Genomic DNA, 20508 nt, shown 5'->3' with positions numbered 1-20508 from the left:
GATTACTGGGAGCATAACTGATTACTGGGAGCATACCCTCAGAAAAATTGGTGCAAACATCACTGTATTTAGGTTCCATATTCTAACTACGAAGAAATTCCCCGAATGTAACAACTTATTTAAGGAACACAGTTAAAACTTCCCCATGAACCCCCACTCCACCCCCCAGGTGGACACCCCTGAGATAAGATGAGTCTATCTGTATGCGGGGGAGAAGTAAAAATAGTTTATGTGGGTGTTCCGCTTATTTGAATGTGACACTACTTAATTTACAGGCTAATATATATCTGCAAAAGCTGGCATCCCTGAAAACTAATAGATACATCCATTTCCGCCTGTAATCCGGATATTTGCCTTTCCATCTAATTGGTGGTCAGACTGTACATAATCTGCTCTTAAGCATAAAGGTTTCTTTTTGACTGTTAATAGATTATTAAATTAAAAATTTCCAAGCTTCCAATATTTTGTGAAAATAATTCTGAGCACTATGTGCTAAAACTTTGTAAGGTGTACACAAGAATTTTAATAGTTGGCACATTACAAAGAAAACTATTACTCAACTAACATTTGAAATGCCCGGGGTAATTACTTAAAATCACAAGCTGTCCAAGTTAACCCACCAAAAAAAATTCAATTTTTAAGGCACATTTCTTTCAAATATGATATTGCTACATTGTGTAGTTCAAATTACAGCAATTATATTCATAAACATCAAATATATTTCATCAGCTAGATTATGAAAAAAAATTTTTTTTTTCTTTCCTTTCCTCACCATCAGTAACAGCTGAAGTGCAAGACCTTTCACATTCCAGTCTGGAGGAAAATCGATTTGAGTTGCCCTCGCAACCACCATAATAAAATTGAGCACATCTTCCTACTTCAGTGTTATAGTACCACTGTATGACTGTATTATCACATGATCCCTCATCTTTTGGAAGACTACATCGAGACACTGGTCCTAAAAGAAAAAAAATACTCCATTAGATGCCTTTTTAGATTATCTTTTAAATAAAGCTAGCAATTGTAAGGGTAAGCCATGAAGTAAGTCACTTGGAAATAAAACAGCACACAAAACATTAATTCATTAAAATAACTGTAATTACATAAACCTGACTACATTAACATACAGAAAAATTAATCGCTGGATGTCAAATGCATCAACTCCCCTGGCCAGATAACATTGACTGTACAGGTTTTCTTCATCAAATGAAGAACAACATGGCAAATGATCATTCTTTATCTCAGAGTTCTGTACACAACAGGGGTGATAGTGGACTCAAGTAAAATTTTCTGAAGACAGTGGGAAATTTTCGGAAACTATGAGGAAGCTCACTCCCCCCCCCCCCACACACACACATAAAACTCTTTAAATATGCATACAAAAATCATTGGGGAAAAAAACATTCAATTTTTTTTAAAATAATGTTTAGTTTTAGAATGTGTTATCAACCCGAAATTTTTGGAAACAGCAACTCAAAATGTTCGGAAATTTTGGATCACAAACACCCCTGGTACACAAACAAATTACGTATAACAATTGCTGTGATGGTATTAAGCAAATAATCAAGGTCCAGTCTCCAAGTCGAAGGTTGCTACTGGGATGGATCTAAAAGAGTCTGGTATTTTACAAATTTAATCCCTCTAATTGTATGGATTGTTTATTTTAACCAGAAAAAATTATGTTTTCATTTACAAAATAACTTCCCAATTATTTTTATACAGTGATTGTATAGCTTTTCTTAATTTCCAATCCATTAACCCAGATATAACTTCTTTTCATTAAACATTTCATAAACGGAATTTCCCAGATAAGAATATTTTTCGAAGTCAAGTATAACTTTTATGGAAAGACCGCAGTGTTGAAGCAACTTGGGGAACGTTTCCAAAAATTCCTCACACCCTTCATTATTTCTCTCAGAGGTTAGGAATGCTTCGCAGAAGCTTATCTACTGTCACTTTCATTCTAGAGCCTGAACTTTTTATGAAATTCCAACAACCTAAATTCACTGTATTTTGCTCATTCTTTTCTATCAAATGTAATTATTTTCGGCTGATTTTAAAGATTAAAATTTTTGTTATTGCATTAAGACTTTTTTTTCAGCTATCATTACATGTTTCTACTTAATTATCGTGACTAATTTTTAGAATATTGTTTTGTTATGATTATGACCTTGTTATATCAAAAATTCTATATCTTGTTTCTTTTACCGTCCCTTCGACTTTGTGATATCGAGAGTATACTGTATTTGATTATGACACTTCAGTTCCTCTTTTTAGCTAATTTTCAGTGAGAAAAATATTGAAAAGCAAATAAACAAATTTTTAAAAAGTTGATGGAGATTTTTCCAGTTAGGCTACAATTTCCTACTGCCATAGATTCAGCTTAAGACAAAAAATTTCTATTAATTGTTTCTAAAATAAATTCTCTAGCAAACCTGAAAATATTAATAATGCCAAAACTCAAAACTAAACAAGCTATGAAACATAGAGTATTTTTAAAATATTAATACTTACTGGTGGGTTGTTTGGATATGCATTTGCTTTCACAAGCTTGTTTACTAACGAAGCGATTATTATTTCCAAGACATCCACTGTAAGTAAAAGCTTCACAAGTTTTTGAACCAGCATCATAATACCAAGAGGGAACTTTCCCATCACAAGAGCCAGGGACTTTTGGCAGCAAACACACTTCTATTCAATGATTGAAAATAAAACAGAGAAAAAGCATTTAATTTATGAATACAGTGAAGCACTGTTTATACATTTTTGAAGGGACTGTATGAAAAAATCGTACAAATGAAAAAATGTATAATTGGTATAGGTTAATGAGTATTAGACTCTGCAAGGACCGATTTGAAAAACGTATAATTGATAAAAACGTACAAAAGAGAAACGTATAAACGGTGCTTCACTGTATATCTATATAAATAAAAATCAATGTCCTGAGATAACATATACATATCAATGTGCAGCCAATACTGCTGATGCCTCAGACTTGAAATTTGGCAGGCATGTTCACATGATTACGAAAGTATCCACTAAGAAAGGATTTTGCGAAATATCAATTAGTTCGGGTGAATTTAAATTTAAATCCCTTATTTTTGAAGGCTTTCCACCATTCAAATCATTATTCAGTATTTCATCTCAACTTTTGGTCAATAGCAAATTTTAAATTTGATATTGTTTTTGTTTCTCATGTGATTCTTTGAGGCTTTTCTCAAGTCAAATAATAGTGCTTGTGTCTTTTGCTTTCACTTTTTCAAAACTGGAAATGAAGTTTTTAAGAACATCATCACAGATGAAATATATAAAGCCTTTCAGTTTTATTTCACATGGTAAAAGTAAACGAGTGATTTTTTGCAGTTTATTATTAGGTTGAATAGTACTGATTTAGAATGTGAATTTTTCTGTCTTCGGCCCTGTAATGAAAACCAATACTTTAAAAGGATCATTAATGACAGTTAAGGATCGGTTAAGGACAAGAGCATATATATAAAGTGTTCAGGGGCCCCTGGACCCCCCCCCCCCAATTAGAAAAAAATATAGGTGATAAGTAATTATTATAGGGGATTTTCGTAACTAGGTGCACCAAGCACTGTTATCCCCTGCTATAATAAATAGAAAATTAAAGTTAAATAAACTTTCTGCACACATAATGCTTTTAAAACATAAATAAATAGCAGCATCAATCAGCAAGCGAACTTCTTATAATAGTAATAAAAAAAGTGTACAATTACAGCTTAAGAAAAGCATTTTCAAAAAAAAAAATATATTAACTTTCGATTGAAAGTGAGAAAGATAAATGGAAAATTTCAGACTTAGTTTTTAACTTTATAATGTTTCAGATTTAATAACTCCAGTTTTTTTCAGCTAGTAAAGCGATAGATTAGCAGTTGCCAGTCACTAATGGACAAACATTTCACTGAAAATGGCCACCAACAAATTTAGTCCCAGTTGCAAAAAATGGCAAACATGGGTTTTTTTTTTTTTTTGTTCATTAAAATTAATATTGCATTATGCACATAGGCGCCCATATAGGAGGGCAAGTGGGGGCTCAAGTGTGTCCCCCCCTAGAAACTAGAGCTTCCTTGCTTTTAGTACTTTTTCCTTAGCAAAAATGTAAAAACATTTCTTCTCCAGCCATTAATGAAAAAGTTATTAAAAATATCAAATTTTAATAACTCTAATCTGTATTGAAATTGGTTTCCATGGGGAAAATATCCTGTTAAACCATAGCAAAAATATCTGAGCCTCCTCCCCCCCCCCTTAAAATTTTGCATTTGGGCGCCCATGGTTATGACAACACGCTTCCAATCCTATTATTACCGTTATTCGTCTCGTTCAGCACCTCAGTCAACCACATCACCTAGCCAGCGTAATTTGCAGCAATACCCCGGGACCGTTAATGGTACTATCACTATACGGCACGTGTGTGACAGCATTGTTTGACCTCAATTTGTGAATTTACAAGTGGGCACTGTTTACACCCCTTTCTTGAGTAAGTACTCGAGTGTAGTAAGCGTTAACTTGATTTAGTTTTTTTTTTTTGTTCATTTCAGATTGAACATTTTCAATTAAAGACACAAAATCAATGATTTCCGACGTACGACCTTTCACAATTTCAAAATCCTTGAAAAATAATCATGTCAGAAAACCGAAACTTTTTAAGTAATAAATAAACCAAAGTTTGTATGAGTAGTTTTCATGCAAATATTGTGGCCTCAGAGCAACAGTAAGATATCTTAGTGTTATTTCTGGGATTAGATATCTTACTGTTGCTCTGAGGCGACAATCTATTCCCTACATTTGTATTATATTTAAAAATTTGAAAAATATTTCTTTTCTTTGTATGCTTTTATTTTTATATAAAAAAATATACGCTGAAATTTTGTTTTTGTTAAGCACCATGATTTTTCAATTTGTTGTACATATTACTAATAGCGGATAGGTTATTTACTAAGTGCTGCGTATACTTTTTTTTAAAAGCATTTAAACGAGAGTGCAAAAGTGACCACCATTTTTTGTTATTTCTGTAGCCAGAGGCTACTATTCAGAGTTCCTGGTCTAGAACTTTATCAGCCAGTAAATATAAAAAAAAACTCCGATGACTTTTCAGGGTAATAAATTGAAGCCAGGATGAACTGAGATATGGGAAAATGTTTCCAAGAAATTATGTGTGAGGAACTCCCATTGAACCTCAAAATTTTAATGAAAAAACATGAATAATAATTTGAAAGACTATGTGTTTGGGAGCAAATAGCTGAAACATATGAAGTTAATTTTCCATTTTTCAGATTAATGGGTTCAATAAAACTATTTGTTAATTAGTGACCTTTTTTCTCTCTGCTAAATTGAACAAGAAAAAACATGGAATTTTTATACTTTTATTATTTTTAAATAAATCGTTTACCTGGTCCTTCAGGCTTGACACAAATGTTCTCACATTCTTCCACAGTATCAAAATTATTGCCGTTTGACTTACAGCCACCATACCAAAATCTTGAGCAAGCACCATACGAAATGTCGAAAAACCATTTAACAGTAAAGTTGGGGCATGGTCCTATTTCTTTGGGCAGACTACAGACTTCTGTAACAAAATAAAGAGTTCAGTATACGTGTCTGGTTCTGACATTCAAAAATTTAAGAAGACGGGAGAATTGTCTCCAAGCTTTATGCACAGTAGAGCTGGGCGATGAATGAATTTCTTCATCGTAATACATTGCCAACCTTACATCGCAATATTGCAAAGTATCATGATGTTTTTTTTTTCTTTTTTTTAAAGAGCTTTATTTGCAACTGCTTGTTTAAATTTTACAAAACATTTCAAGATGAAAAATTAAAATTATGCCAGACACTACAAACAGATTCTAATATCAGCAAGGAATTGTCAAAAAAAAAGGGGGGGGGGGAGTTGAAAGTGCAAGATAGCAATAAATATTACAGACATGTGTTTTGAGATTACAATGAACCTATTTTTTCAATACAAAAAGATGTGCGCTCATGGAAACAGTCTCATCTTCTGGCATTTAAAAAGCGGTTACGAATACAATCTGTTGTTACATATGGCTTTATTCAGAAAGATATTAATCCATTTAAAAGGCAGCCAAGAACAGGAAAAATAACTACAATAAACAATTGAACATACAACAAAAGTAACAATTTAAAATAAAAAAGAAATCCGTAAAATAGAGGATTTCACAATTGTAGCAGAAATAAAGAGAAAGTCATTTCAGGGAGTCCATGACTAATCGCACAGATCAATAAAGCTTTCCAAGTAAATTTTGTTTTTGATCAGTTGGGTCAAGTTTTGAGCGGGAGAGGAGATGAGTAGCATTCATGTTACCAGAACCATAAATTAGACAGGCACTAAATGTTAAGATACCTATCTTGTGGAGGTTCTCAGTCAATCATGGCTTGTAGAGAGCCTAAAAAGGGCCACAGCTTCCGCTCGAAGTTTATTACAGTAAGTCCTCTACATCTCTTGAATTTCGGACCAAGGTTTGCCGTTTGAGTTGGCTTTGTTTATGGCCGAAAGTTGGTCTTGAATTTGGTTTTTGCAGAAACGAGTAAGGGACTCACTGGGACTGGGACAGTTCACTTGGTCGATCTAAAGCAGCGTTTCTTAAATTGTGTTCCGCAAAACCCCAGGGTTCCGCGAAGCTCTCTCAGGGGTTCCACGAGACTTGCATGTTTTCATTCCACATTTTTCAAATTTGTCACTTAAAAAATCGATAAAAGCGTTTTCCCTAACATAAATTTACTTTTACTTAGTCAACATGACATACAGTGACATCAAAGTTTCTGATTTATAAATAACTTTAAAAATTGTTGTAAAATAACAGATTTTAGTTTTTAAGTTTTAAAACCTTTTTCTTTGAAAATTTCAGTTTATTATTAACACTATCGTAAGTAAAACACAACAGTATTTCCTTTCCTAACTAAGAAAACATTTTAACCATATAATTCATGAATAAATTCTGAGGTTATGTGTCCCTTTAAAAAATACTCCGAATCACATGCCCTGACACTTTCAACAGTAAAGGGAATTAGCCCCTCCACTTTCCTAAGTTCAAAACTAAGGGTCGAATGAAAAATGATAATGATGATTTATTCACGTGTTTAAAGAAAGAACTCACTTAATAAGTGCCTGTTTTATGCTTTTTTCATGTTATTATTTCGTAAAAGTTAAAATGGAACTTTGATTTTTCAGGAGGGAAATTTTTCTGTCGCCATCTGGTCCCGCTTTTTGAGTTCGAGTCTTGATTTTGGAAGAAGGTCACCTTATTAATAATGATGTAAATTCAACTGGCCAATTTTTGAAGAAAAAATTTAGCTTTAAGGGTGTGTCGACCCCCCAAACCTGCCCCCCCCCCGCACCTCCTTTGATCCCCCACTTTTTTAAGCACCAGTCGCCTATGCAAATAGGAGTGTTTTGGTTTTTTATAATACAATAAATAATAATTAGCAGTTAGAAATAATTACCATGGTCTATAATGAAGTCTATTTAATTATCAATTTAATGACAAATAGTTAATATGATAGTCTCTTTGAGATAGAAGCCTGGGCTCCCTTTCAAACAGAGCCTTGGCTACGTCACTGCAAACTATTGACAAAAAACTATGGGTTCCACAAAAAAAGTGAGCATTTAAAAGGGTTCCACTGATCAAAGAAATTAAGAAACGCTGATCTAAAGAACCTTGCTTGGCCAGGAAGTCAGCCATTTCCTTTCCATGGATGCCCACATGTGAGGGAACCCACTGGAAGATAATGGTCTTATTTGCAGCTCTTAGAAGGATCACGTACTTTTTCATTTCTGAGATGATATTTGATTCGTTGATTTGGATCTTTGTAATTGCTTGAATAGCTGCTCTGGAATCAACCAAGATTACAGCTTTGGAGAAGTCATCTAGTCTAGATTGAAGATTATGAAGTGCCAGGAAAATGGCATGGATCTCTGCATCAAAGTTTGATTTGAGAGAACCAACAGGTTCTTGAACGGAGAAAAGATTACTATGTACACCAGCGCCAGCTTTGTTCTGCCAAAGTGAGCCATCAGTGAAATCTCTCAGCCATTCATTTTCAGGGTATTGCTCGTGGAGCATACACAGTGTGTTTGCTCTTAGAATGGTGTCTAGGATGTCCTTTTTATCTTGATTGTTAATCTGTAAATGACTCTTGATGTCTGTGAAGTAGAGGGGGTTGCCAAGTTACCCCTCTCTATAAGATAAGCTGGATACGTGTCTCGCAAAAGCCTGCTGCAGGCATCAATTGGAGACACCTGAGTTTTTAGAGTTACAGGGAAAGTGTAGTTAGTCCAGTGCACTCTATTTGAAGAGATTAGTTTGATATACGAACATATTGCTTGTTTCTCATTTCTAAGGCAATGGGAGAATTACTGGTATAGATTTGCATAGCTAGAACAAGCGTCGTTTTGACTTCACCGGAGATCATTCGTAGTGCCTTGTTTTGGGAAATTTCTAAAGAGTCAATCTTGTTTTTTGCGGCTGTAATCAATGGCTTCACTCCCGTATTTAGTGACAGGTTTAATATAGGTGTTATAAGTCCTATTAAGAGTCAAAAGGGAGCATTTCCATTTCACACCCGCTAAGCGTTTCATCATTGGGAGCCTCTTTTCTACTCTTTCTTTAACATAGGTCACATGGGCGTTAAAACTTAATTTATAGTCCAAAACCACTCCTAAGTATGTGGTATCAGTAAATTTCTGCAACATATCATTGCCTATTTGAAGACTAAATTCTGCATTTTCATGTATAAGTGAAAAAAACCTGATATACAGTTTTTGAGTTGTCTATAATCATATTATTTTCCAAGGACCATGAACGAAGGCTCTTCAGGGCTTACAAATACAATCTTTGTTGCTATTTTATGCTTTAAGGATTGTTTTTTTTTCTTTTTTTGGTGAATGTTTAATAAGACATACTTTCTTCATCTTTATATTTTCCATCAAGAGCTTAAAACACTGCACTTCCTACAAGTTTTGGGAAAAGTGGAGGTCTTGGTTCGCTTATGATACTTCCACACAGAGGTGCATAGAACTTGAATTTTCGGGAGGGGGAATTTTTTTTAATTTGCCGAATTATACTCTGAATTGTATAAAATCATAAATATGAGTATGGACACAAACATGAATGAGAAGAGACATTAAACATCAATATTTTTTAAAAAGGCAATTTCAAAGTAATCTTCAAATTTACCAAATCATCAGAAAAAAAGTGGAATAAGGACATTTTTTGAAGGTCACAGACAGCTCATAATCATAAACACAATGGCAGTAAAACTACACCTAAACCTCGACCCCAAATGCGGTCTTTTTGTAAGCGTTTTTTTTTTTTTGTGCGATTTTTTGTGTGTGTTCCTTTTTTTTTTTTGTGCGGTATATCAAAATTTCAACCAGATTGAGATTTAGTTCGAGTGCAAAGTAGTATCTTCAAGCAATGACATAGGCACCACTATGGGAAGTCACTGTGAGCTCCCAAAAATTTCCCTATTCGGGAAACTTTGTCCGACTGCTTGGCAAAATTATTATCACTTGATTTGTACTGATTTCTTTAAATATTACAATTTTGCAAGTTTTTGGGTCATTTTCTATCTGAGACTTTTTTTATGCGGTCCCTATCTCCTGCACAAAATTTTTTTTAACTGTGTTGCAAAAACAACTTTTTAAAGCTACTCGTGAAGTTTTTAACAATATTTTTTCAATGAGTTTTTTTTATACGGTCTCTATCCACCGCATAAAAACAGGTTTGGGTGTACTATATTTTCTTAATAAAACCATATGTATACAGAATCAGAAAACTCTGCATACATTAGTATTATCAAAATAAAATTTAAAGTAAAAATGAAGTTCATATAAGTTTGAAACTAACAAATAATAAACAAATACAAAGAAAGTTAATTGTCTCCAAAAGAGATGCATAAAACAAATATCAAAACAAAACTTATAAGTTACACTTGTTCATACATGAAGAACATTTTTCAGAGGCATTTATTGTAAAAATTATACAAAGACTAAAACCCACCTGTGGAAACTTTTGGTTTGGGTTTTACAACGTCAGGACAGCCCTCATAACTAGGTCCAGACGCTGATGTGTAACCATCAGCACAACATCCGTATCTAGTAGTTTCACATGGACATCCTTGGTGGTCTGGACTGGTCGCAGCTGTTTTCCCATCTAAACAGCATCCGAAACGTGTCGATTCACATGGGCAACCCTCATAGTTGGGTCCACGGGCAATGGTTCTTCCATCCAGACAGCAGCCATACCTTTGAGCTTCACATGGACAGTCTTTCAAATCTGATGTTCTTGCAGGTGTATGTCCATCGGGACAGCAGCCGTGGGGCAAAGTTTCACAAGGACAACCACTCAAATCGGCACTCACAGCTGCAGTTTTTCCATCAGGACAACAACCGTATTTGGTAGAATCGCAGCCACAACCATCACCATTAGCATTTATCACAGGTGTAATGCCATCTGGACAGCAACCGTAGGGCATCAAGTAGCACAAGCAACCTTCAAATGAAGGTCCCTTAGCAGGTGTAATTTGATCTTGACAGCATCCAAACCTCATGTGCTCACATTTGCAACCTTGATAACTATAAATTCATAAAATTTTAGAATGAAAGTTATGCAAATGGTTATTTACAGAATTAACATATGAAGAAAACATTAATTAAAAATTTCATAAATATATAAAAAAAATACAACTAAAATCAATGATAAATGAAGAAAAGGTTTGAACTTTTGATATATTTTTGGTTTGATTCATTTGAGATTTTTTTAAAGTTAAATCAAAAATTGATGGAATCCTACTGAATTTTTAAAACTCTTTTCTACTAACATCATAGTTTCCTAAATTTTAGAATTGTTAAATAAGTAAATTGCACAAGTTTTTAAAAAAATTACCTTGTTGAAAATAATATACAGCGCATATTATCCACAGAATTGAGTGGCACGAGTACCGCAATAATGAAAATCATGGATAGTCAAAAGAAGAAAAAAAAAGATTTTAAATGTTGGGCAATTAAGATAAAAATTGTTTTAGCATAAAAACAATTGCTTTGTACTTAAATGGAGAAAATTATATGCAGCATGTGCTCTAAAAATTAAATTGCATTTTATATAACAAAACATATAAGAGCAATAAAGAAAACGGGTACTTACAATAATGCCCTGGAAAGCTAACATATTCCCTAAACTACACTTAACTCTTCTGCACAAAACGCAACCAAAACAGAAGCAAAAAACTTTAAAATTTACAATTTTTTGAAAAAGCACACTTGGTTTTGTTTCTTGCTGCAAAACCCTACTTTCTAAATTTTTGACAGCACTTCATTTTAGCATTAGTTTTTCAGCCAACTGTATACAACCTTGCCCCACTAAATACTGTAGTAGTCCATCAACGTCATAGGTGGCATTTGACCAATGAGTTGGGCTTGACTTCCTTCATTTTGACTCTGCTCTTATTTTTTTCCTATTGCTTTATTTGCCTTTGTTTAATCTGTCAATTGCAGATAATCCACACTGCAGATAATCAGGAGTTTACTGTAGGTCAAAAGCATGCCCATAAGAAAAAATCTATTCAATGATTCTTTGTATTTTTAAGAATTTGTTTCAGTGATTTTAATAAAACAATAAAAGATGATTTTGATGAAAATCAAAACAACAGTACTTTAATGGATATTTTATTTATACTTTTAGGATTAAAGAAGGAAAAAGAGCAAGAGAAATGGGTGGCTTAGATTCAACCATAAATGATCAAATTTTTTCCATAAGTAACGCTCTTGTTGAAGAATTATGTAATGCATGAAAATTCAAAACACTAGCAGTACACAAATAATAACTACTTTTCAGGCACAAATAGTACTTGTAGTATATTTTTGTAAGAGGAAAACCTAAAGATTTTTTAAGAAAATTAAAAGATAATTTAGAGAGTTTTGTGGGTCGTTTGAGAAGGATATGTAACTTGCAATTTCAACTGAATCAGAAGTTTTTTTTTCCATTAAATAATTTTAGCAGGAACAGAGATATCCTTTTTTTTCCATGAATATTTTAAACTTACAATGAAGTAACATTACCATGTTAACTTACAACCACCATTAATGAAAATTTATAACATTAAAAACTATTTGATTCTTAATCTCAAAAAAAAAAAAAAAAATTATACTAATTTTCACACAAAACTATGTTCTCTTAATATACTTCATCAGTAGATACATTAAATATATTTTATCCATAAAGGTCATATGCTCAAACAGTTAACCAATAATTTTACTGAAAAAAAAATCAAAATTGACTGATAAATGGCATGAATCATAATCATTGATAGCCAACGGGGGAACAAAATACTCACTTAAATCCTTGAGCTGGAGTTATTGCATCAGGACAACAGCCATATGGGAAAGTTTGACATCCACACCCTAAATAGGTGGGACCTAAAGCAGCTGTTTTATTATCAGGACAACAGCCGAATCTCATTCCAAAACAACAACCTTCTAAATTAGGTCCTAAGGCTTGAGTTTCTTCATCTGGACAGCAACCAAATGTTGTGTTCACACACTCATGAACAATTTCAGGTGTTGTAGATATCTCAGGAGCAATGGTCACATTAGTTGTCTCATTACAGCCATCTAATTCAAGACTTAGAGCTGTTGTCACATTATCAGGGCAGCAGCCAAATGTTGTATTTTCACATGGCATAATATCACAACCTTCATAATCTGGACCTAGTGCGAGGGTTTTATTATCTGAACAGCAGCCAAAAGTGGAATTAGCGCATTCTGTGGCAAAGCAACCTTCGCCTTCTGGACCTAAAGCTATTGTTTGATTGTCTGGACAACAACCAAATGTAGAATTGGAGCAATCTTCAAAACCACATCCTGCCAACTCAAGGCCTAATGCCGCGGTTATATTATCAGGACAACAGCCAAATGTAGAGTTAGCACAATCCTCGAGACCACATCCTGCTAAATCAGGGCCCAATGCCAATGTTATATTATCAGGACAACAGCCAAATGTAGAACTATTACAGTCCTTTGGGCCACATCCTTCTCCTTCAGGACCTAATGCCAAAGTTACATTATCAGAACAACAGCCAAAAGTGCTGTTTGAACAAGAAACTTCAAAACAGCCCTCATCATCAGGGCCAAGTGCTATTGTTATATTATCTGGACAACAGCCAAAAGTTGAATTCAAACAATTAGGACAACCTTCATTGTCGAATCCTTTTGATAAAGTAATGTTATCAGGACAACATCCAAATAGAGATTCTGTACAAGATACACCCATTTCACCATCGCCACTGCCATCTTCTATACAACCTTCTTTAAAAGGACCTAAAATTTAAAAGTAAAATATGGTTTATATGATGTATCGCTTACTATTGAAATTATATTTTGAGCACATTAATACATGCATACTTATGTATCACTTAATGTGAATTTTCTTTCTGATATACTTTTAAAAACATACTGAAAAACAAGTAAACAAATACAGATGGAAAAAAAAAGATTGTCTGCTAACCAAAACGATTAAAATGTAAGCTCGTTTCCTCTGAATAAGCAGCATATTTATTTCTATTTAACTTTTTCCAAATCAATTTGAAAAACTAGGGAAAAAATATATATATATTCAGAGGGTTGAAAAATGTATAGTGAGAGAAATGGAAGTTTAAATTAAGTTTCAAACTGAATTCTGGTTCAATGAAATATCTTATTATATCCTAAATCAGTGGCTCCCAACCTTTTTGAGCCTAACGCACCCTTTAGAGGTTGACTGACTCCTATCGTCCCTATGCCTCCCCCCCCCCCCCCCCGGTTCCATGAAAAAACCATAAGTTGGCGTTAATGAACATCAATATTATTGAAAGTATAAATGCCTAATTCTAGTTTTGAAATAAAATGTATATTGTACAGGAATTTTACCCAATCACTCTTCAACTTAAAATAATAACAATAATAAGAAAATGAATAAAAGTATCATTTTCATTTTATTTTTCCTATATTTTACACAATGAACTGATAGCATTTGAAGGGAAACACTTAACTAAGAGCACTAAGCTATTTTTCAAAAACAGAAGTACATTTTTTACAAAAAAATTTTTCTTCTGAAAATAGGGATCTTCAGGAATTAACAATACTAACACTACTTAAAACAGCAAAAATGAATATTTGAAAATTCATAAACTTGGCGATAAATGATGAAGTACAGTGTAATTTCGATTTAACGATACCCAATTTAATGATTTCCTCAATACAATGATGGGTCATTCCATGCGAAATGAGCAAATCAGCTGTGGCTGACATGTCACAGATTTCAATGAAAATTTTTATCTAAGTAAATCATGCATATACATGAGGGAATGCAAAGTATGAAAGTTTAAAAACTGTTTGTTGTTTTGTTATTAAAACTAGAAGTTAATGCTTACGCTAAGCAAAAATTTTCAGAGTTCATGACAGCCAGTTTGTGACTCAATAACTCCGTAAGTTGTAAACATACGCTTAAAAAATAAATATTTCCACATTCTACAAACAAATCTTTATTAGAAAAGGGGAAAGTAAAACTCATTCGGAGCTTTTTTTGAATCTGAGATACTAACAAAGATTGAAAACATGCCAATTTTCTTCAGATTTCAAATCACTCTTCTAGCTCTTTTAATGAAAAAAATAACAGCAAAAAGGATTCAGATTGAAAAACTATCTACAGTCGACGCTCATTATAACGACCACACATTATAAAGACCGTCCCATTATAACGACCAGTGGTAAAAGTCCCAACTTTGTTCCTATGAACTCTATGTTAATTTGCTTTCATTATAACGACCTTTTTGTATCGTCTAATCCAATACAGCGACCGAATTCAGCGGACGCTATTTCTGGTGTTCTTTCCAATAAACAAATCTGTAGCTTGAAATGACTTTGATTATTGTTTACGGACATCTGCCTGAAGTTTTCAATGTCAAATCGAACTTTGAGAGGGGTGGAGAGATTACCATTCACCACTGCTAGCACAGAAAAAATAATGAGAGGAAAAATCGAGAAAATTCCAGATTCCTAAGAAAAGGGAGTTGACAGATGTGTTGGTAGTTTGGTGTTTGAATCTAGTGGTTTTTAAAATTTGGGGTTCTCGAGGGACTTTTAAATGCTTCTTTGAAAAGCAAGAAAAACACAATTTATCACCTATATCTGAAACAGAAAATAATGTTTCGCAAAAATCACTTCTGTCAAAACGGCAAACACCTGTCTGGTTTTATCTTCAGAAAATGTTGTGGTAGTAGTAGTAGTAGTAGATTTGCAAGTGTGTAACATTTTCCTCCCAATATTTTCTACTTTAAAATTTGTTTAATATTCTGTCATAATATTTTGCACACGATTTTTCTAAAAAAATCCTATGATAAAAAGAATTTGGGCATTTAACTGGAATGTTTGAAAAAGTACCATTTTTTTTCGGAACAGCGGGGCATGCATGATGACCGTGTATATTTTTTTTAATTATACCTCTTATAACGACCACTCGTTATAAAGACCTTTTTCTCTAGGACGGAGATGGTCGTTATATCGAGCGTCGACTGTATAACTAACTATCTGATCTAATTTAGTAATTGTTTTTGAATTCTTTGATGATGAAATAATACTTTAAAATATCAAAAATTTTCAAAACTTTCATTTTTTCCTCTACTTCAGATGTTTGTTTGCACATGAGGAAATGCCCTTAATTGACTCAAATTTTTTTACATAACATATTGAAGTGTCTTTTAGATAATACTAAATTTTAATCATTGGAATCTGCGTATATTTGTTACTAGAGTAACTTGAACTAAGGTAAAATTCCATTAGTTAGAGCTATTTATTTTAAGTTTAGCAAGGCTTAACCATTTCTTTCATGTTTTATTTTCTCAAAAGTATGTTTATGAAGTACTTGCTGAAACGTTTCCATAATCATTGTGAAGTATATAATAAGTCCATTATGCATAATTAAATATAATTGTGCCACTGAAAGTTGAATTTTCTCTCCACCGGTGGTATAGGAAAAAATAACTCTAAAGTTTCTAGAAAACCTATCATTTAAGAATGACTAAAAGAATGTACTGAGTGAGTTTAAAGATTAAAAATGAGAACCATCTCGTCTAATTCTCCAAAGCATTTGAGATTGGGCTATGAGTTTGAGGAAATTTGTTTTATCAATGAATAAGTATATTTGACGAAATACACCCATTTATTTCAACCATCTTGCTGTGATGTTCTTTGAAACAAAAGGATTCCTTTGGTAGCGAAACTGGTCTATTTTTGGTGTAGCTTTTCTGTCCAGAATAAAAATTGCCAGTTAAACAACATTTGCCACACAATTAATCTAATTTTCAATAGAAAGCAGATCCTTTTTTCCCCCTACTATCAATGGCAAAAATGCATATTAGGGCATATTGATAAAATTATCAAACTATTATCCGTTAGAACAAGTATGCATACGACATACAATTATACACTTATAACTGCAAGATGCCACTCCTTCTGCCTGCTACAATCAATTTTTTTTGTCTCATAAATAAAACTTATCGATCTTGAAAGTTAGGCTCAATAACAATTTATTGAAACACTCATAGCTGTCTTGGAGTTATGAAATTATCATCGTTTCAGCTCAATTAACAATTGAACACCTAAATTCCTAGTCACAGATTTATCTCAATCATCAAAGAAAGGAGCATATGCTTGAAGAGAAAGAGTTTAGAGACAAGGCTAAATCCAACATCAATAATTTTATTTGTTTGTTACATATACATAGCAACTATTTGTGGCTGGATAAATGTTTTTCTAGACATTGATTTTATGCATCGATATCTTTTCAGATAAGTGATTTTCTTAAGTTAGCGAACCCACATTGACTGGTACTATAGTACACATGACCTATTAAAGATGATGTCTGGAACTTCTTGAAATATATTAATGAAAGTACTATTAATGTCTTCAACTGGATTTTCGTACAAAAATTGAGCCACAAGTTTTTAGCCAGGTCAAAAAAACTTTTGCAGAGAGCAAAAAAAAAAAAAAAATATCTTTTAAGGCATTTGTTGAAGTTATTATTATTGCTTAAGATATAAATTTTATCCAATAATTGTTTTATAAATTTCACACTATGCCGGTACATTTTTTCAAAAAACTGAAATGAATGTTAGATATACTTGCTTTCGCATGATTTAGTTATTTATCAAGTTCTTTGAATTTTTGTAATTTCACATAAAACACAAAGAAAATGCTAATGTTCTGAATTTTTTTTAAGCTTGGAAATCAAAAACCAATTTCGAATTTCTTCAAGGAAATAGTAGAAATACTGTTCTATATTCCTGCGGAATTTTACAGTTGTCGAAAGTTTCGCTCATTTAAATTTTTGGGCCTATGTGAAGGGGGAAATTGCCATTTTACAAAATGTCACTAAGTTCAAAACTGATTTTGAAGACAAAAGGAGTTAAAATACAACTTCAAAAGTTAGGTATTTCTTTTATGACACTTAGCATATTATTGGGTCTCAATTTCAGCAAAGTAAATACATTCCTTAAAGCTTGAGATTAAAAAATATAATGCTTAATTATGAGAAAATTGAAATATTTTCAGTTTTTAAAACACGGTTAAAAGTTAACTATAATAATCTTGAAAATTTTACTCATATCAGGTGAATTACATATCAAGTATACTCCATAGATTACAACCATATAAAACTTTTACGTTTTGATTAAATAGTTCTCTCTGAATAGTTCTGAACTCTGAACAATCGGTTTCATTATGCGTTTCAATATTTGCCGGATTTTCTTCTTATAATTTTATATCTTAAATATTCCATCGCTCCCAATTGCCTCTCATCAATTCATTGCCTCCATGAGGAGTCAAATTGCTCCCAGGTCAGGAACCACTGCCCTAAATCATTGTTGAGAGGATAAAACATTATAATCAATGCATTGCAATGTAAATTTTAATTAAAATAATATGCAGAAGCTTATACCTATAGCAGATGTAATCCCATCATCACAACAACCAAATGCACTTGACTTGCAATCAGTATCATTTCCTCTATCTTCACAACCTTCCTGATCTGGTCCAAGAGCAGCAGTCAAACCATCTGGACAGCAGCCGAAAGTATCAGAGTAGCAATCTTCTCCAGATCCCAAATCTACTGATGTATTTACAGTTCTGTTTTCACATCCTACAGAATCAAATGCAGATACTGGTGTAATGCCATCAGGACAACAACCAAAAATAGTGGTGGAACAATTGACTTCTGTTTCAGGGCATCCTTCTGAATCAGGACCTATTGCCTCGGTAATTCCGTCAGGACAGCAACCAAATGTAGAGTTTGTACAGTTGCTGTCTTCTAAAACACATCCTTCTAACTCAGGACCTCCCGCTTCTGTAATTCCATCAGGACAACAACCAAATGCTGATTTTGTACAATTGCTATCATCCACAATACATCCTTCAAAATTAGGACCTTTAGCAGGAGTTTGTTCATTTGGACAGCATCCGTATTCGGTCGAATTGCAATTGATAGCACTAGGACAGCCTTTCCTAAAATTAGAAGTACACAAATTTTATTTTAGAATGAAGAAAAAAAAGTGAAAATTTACTGTTATGGACAAGTTTAAAAATTTTAAGATAGCAAAACCCTCAATCCATTATTTTTGCGTATATATTTGAACGCTATTTTCAGAATTGTAAACTGCAGCTTTTGGGTCATGTCATGTCAAATCCTCTAAAACCATACGCCATCACATCTCGGCTTTTGCTCATTATATTTTTACAAACAGATGTCTGTGAGATAAGCTCTTTTGGATTTTTTGAACAAAATGTAAGCTTTTGCAAAATTTCAGTTTTCGACCACTTTTCCGAGTAGTCTTTTTGGTATGAATTTAGACAAATCTCCCTGATTTATTTATTTTTTAGCCAATCAAGCTGATTTAGGTATCAATTTAAAGAAAATACTTTAGTTTTTCAATATAAAAAAACAAAAAGTACCTTGTGAAGAGTACAGTGGTCCACTCACCACATAAAGTAAGTTTTTATGTTTTTTCAATCAGTAAGTTTAATATGTCTGGTTGATTTAATAAGTAATAGACTCCAGAGTACCAACTAACATCTGCATTTTTTTTCTAGTATGAACAAAGCATGCTCTTGCTATGTTAAAACAATTAGAAGGGTTCTTTTTTTTTTTTTTTTTTTTGAAATAAAAAAATAAAGTTTGTTTTACAAAAAATGTACTTTAAATTCAAGTACTTTAGAACTTTTAAGCCTTTAAACTTTGGATAGATATTGTGTAATACCCCCATTTCCGATTCGGCAAAGAAAAAAAAAACACTTTTATTGAAAAGATACTGAAAGATAACAATGTTAATATTGTGCAATGAGATTTTATCAATGAAGTTATTGCACCAATGACTAATTTAATTAATGCCCTTTTGAGTTGCAGAGTGTAATTGGAGTTCTTTGCAGAAAATAATACCTGTTGTTGAAATTATTTCTTTTTATTTCCTCCATGGTGATAAATACAATGATATCCCTGGCGAGCTATTTACATATGAATTATGAAATTGCAAAATAAGTTCTCTCGAAGCATAGATAATTTAGTAAAACATGCAAAACCATTATTTGTAAATTTGCAATATGACAAATGAAGAGTCATTTATGCAATCAAGGTTTCAGTAATTTGAACTTAAGGTTTGCAGATAAAGTTTACAGTTATAAAATGCCTAATCCAGAGCATGACGGCAAACAGCCGACTTGGCTGACCATGAAACTAAAATACAACGCCTTAAAAGAGAGAGCGAGCAACTGAGCTACAGAAGCAACATATATAGTCAGCCAGAGTCATTTGCATGTATTTCAAGACATGCATGTGAAATGCGCATTTCCCGATGTTAGAACGGTGGCCAATCAAATGGAAAAGGAACTTCGGCATTTCAACAATTCCAGGAAAATGATTTTTACGGCTAAAATTAAAATTTTACTTCATATACTCAATATTACGGGAATTGCAGAATTTTTCCACATCTTTGTGTGAATGTAACCTAGCAGTTGAACCCTCAATTGAATAATAAATTTTTGTACGCGATTTATCTGGACGAAGAACGGCTTTCTAACCCAGACAATTTTAGCGGGACCTAGAATCTGGCTCGAACTTGCAGAACTCGATTTTCCTAATTCCGGAACGGGTGTAGAAATGGTATCAAGACTCTGCGCCTCATTATGAATTTCATTAACATCTGTAAAAATACTTTTAGAAACATTAGTATTTTTAATTTCACCAGATTGGCTATATTTTGAACTCTCGTTAAAGTTACTGGTGTCGGAATTTAAAGCTGCTTTATTTTTCGGAAAAGGCTTACTTTTCCTTTTCACTACCAAAGCTTTAGATTTGCTAGCACCGTTTTTCAAAGTTGAAATTTTAGTCACACGTTCATTATTTTTGGAATTCTGTACATAGTTAGCTATAGAATCAAAATGAGGAT

At 33.0% G+C, this 20508-nt stretch overlaps 1 protein-coding gene across 2 annotated transcripts in view; it reads right to left on the bottom strand.

Moving 5' to 3' along the window:
- The window catches only part of LOC129224003 (papilin-like), an 87823-nt gene that overhangs the window by 39986 nt on the left and 27329 nt on the right, over nt 1-20508 (bottom strand). For both annotated transcript variants that reach the window (XM_054858395.1, XM_054858394.1), the window contains exons 8-13: nt 18009-18571; nt 12373-13354; nt 10041-10615; nt 5411-5587; nt 2515-2691; nt 773-958 (exon numbers count right to left, since the gene is read on the bottom strand). In XM_054858395.1, the coding sequence (XP_054714370.1) occupies nt 773-958; nt 2515-2691; nt 5411-5587; nt 10041-10615; nt 12373-13354; nt 18009-18571 (2660 nt within the window). The remainder of the gene's footprint in view (nt 1-772; nt 959-2514; nt 2692-5410; nt 5588-10040; nt 10616-12372; nt 13355-18008; nt 18572-20508) is intronic.

Source organism: Uloborus diversus, chromosome 6 (assembly GCF_026930045.1).
Source record: "Uloborus diversus isolate 005 chromosome 6, Udiv.v.3.1, whole genome shotgun sequence".
In the NCBI taxonomy this organism is placed as follows: Eukaryota; Metazoa; Arthropoda; class Arachnida; order Araneae; family Uloboridae; genus Uloborus; species Uloborus diversus.
This window is presented reverse-complemented; position numbering and strand designations above follow the sequence as displayed.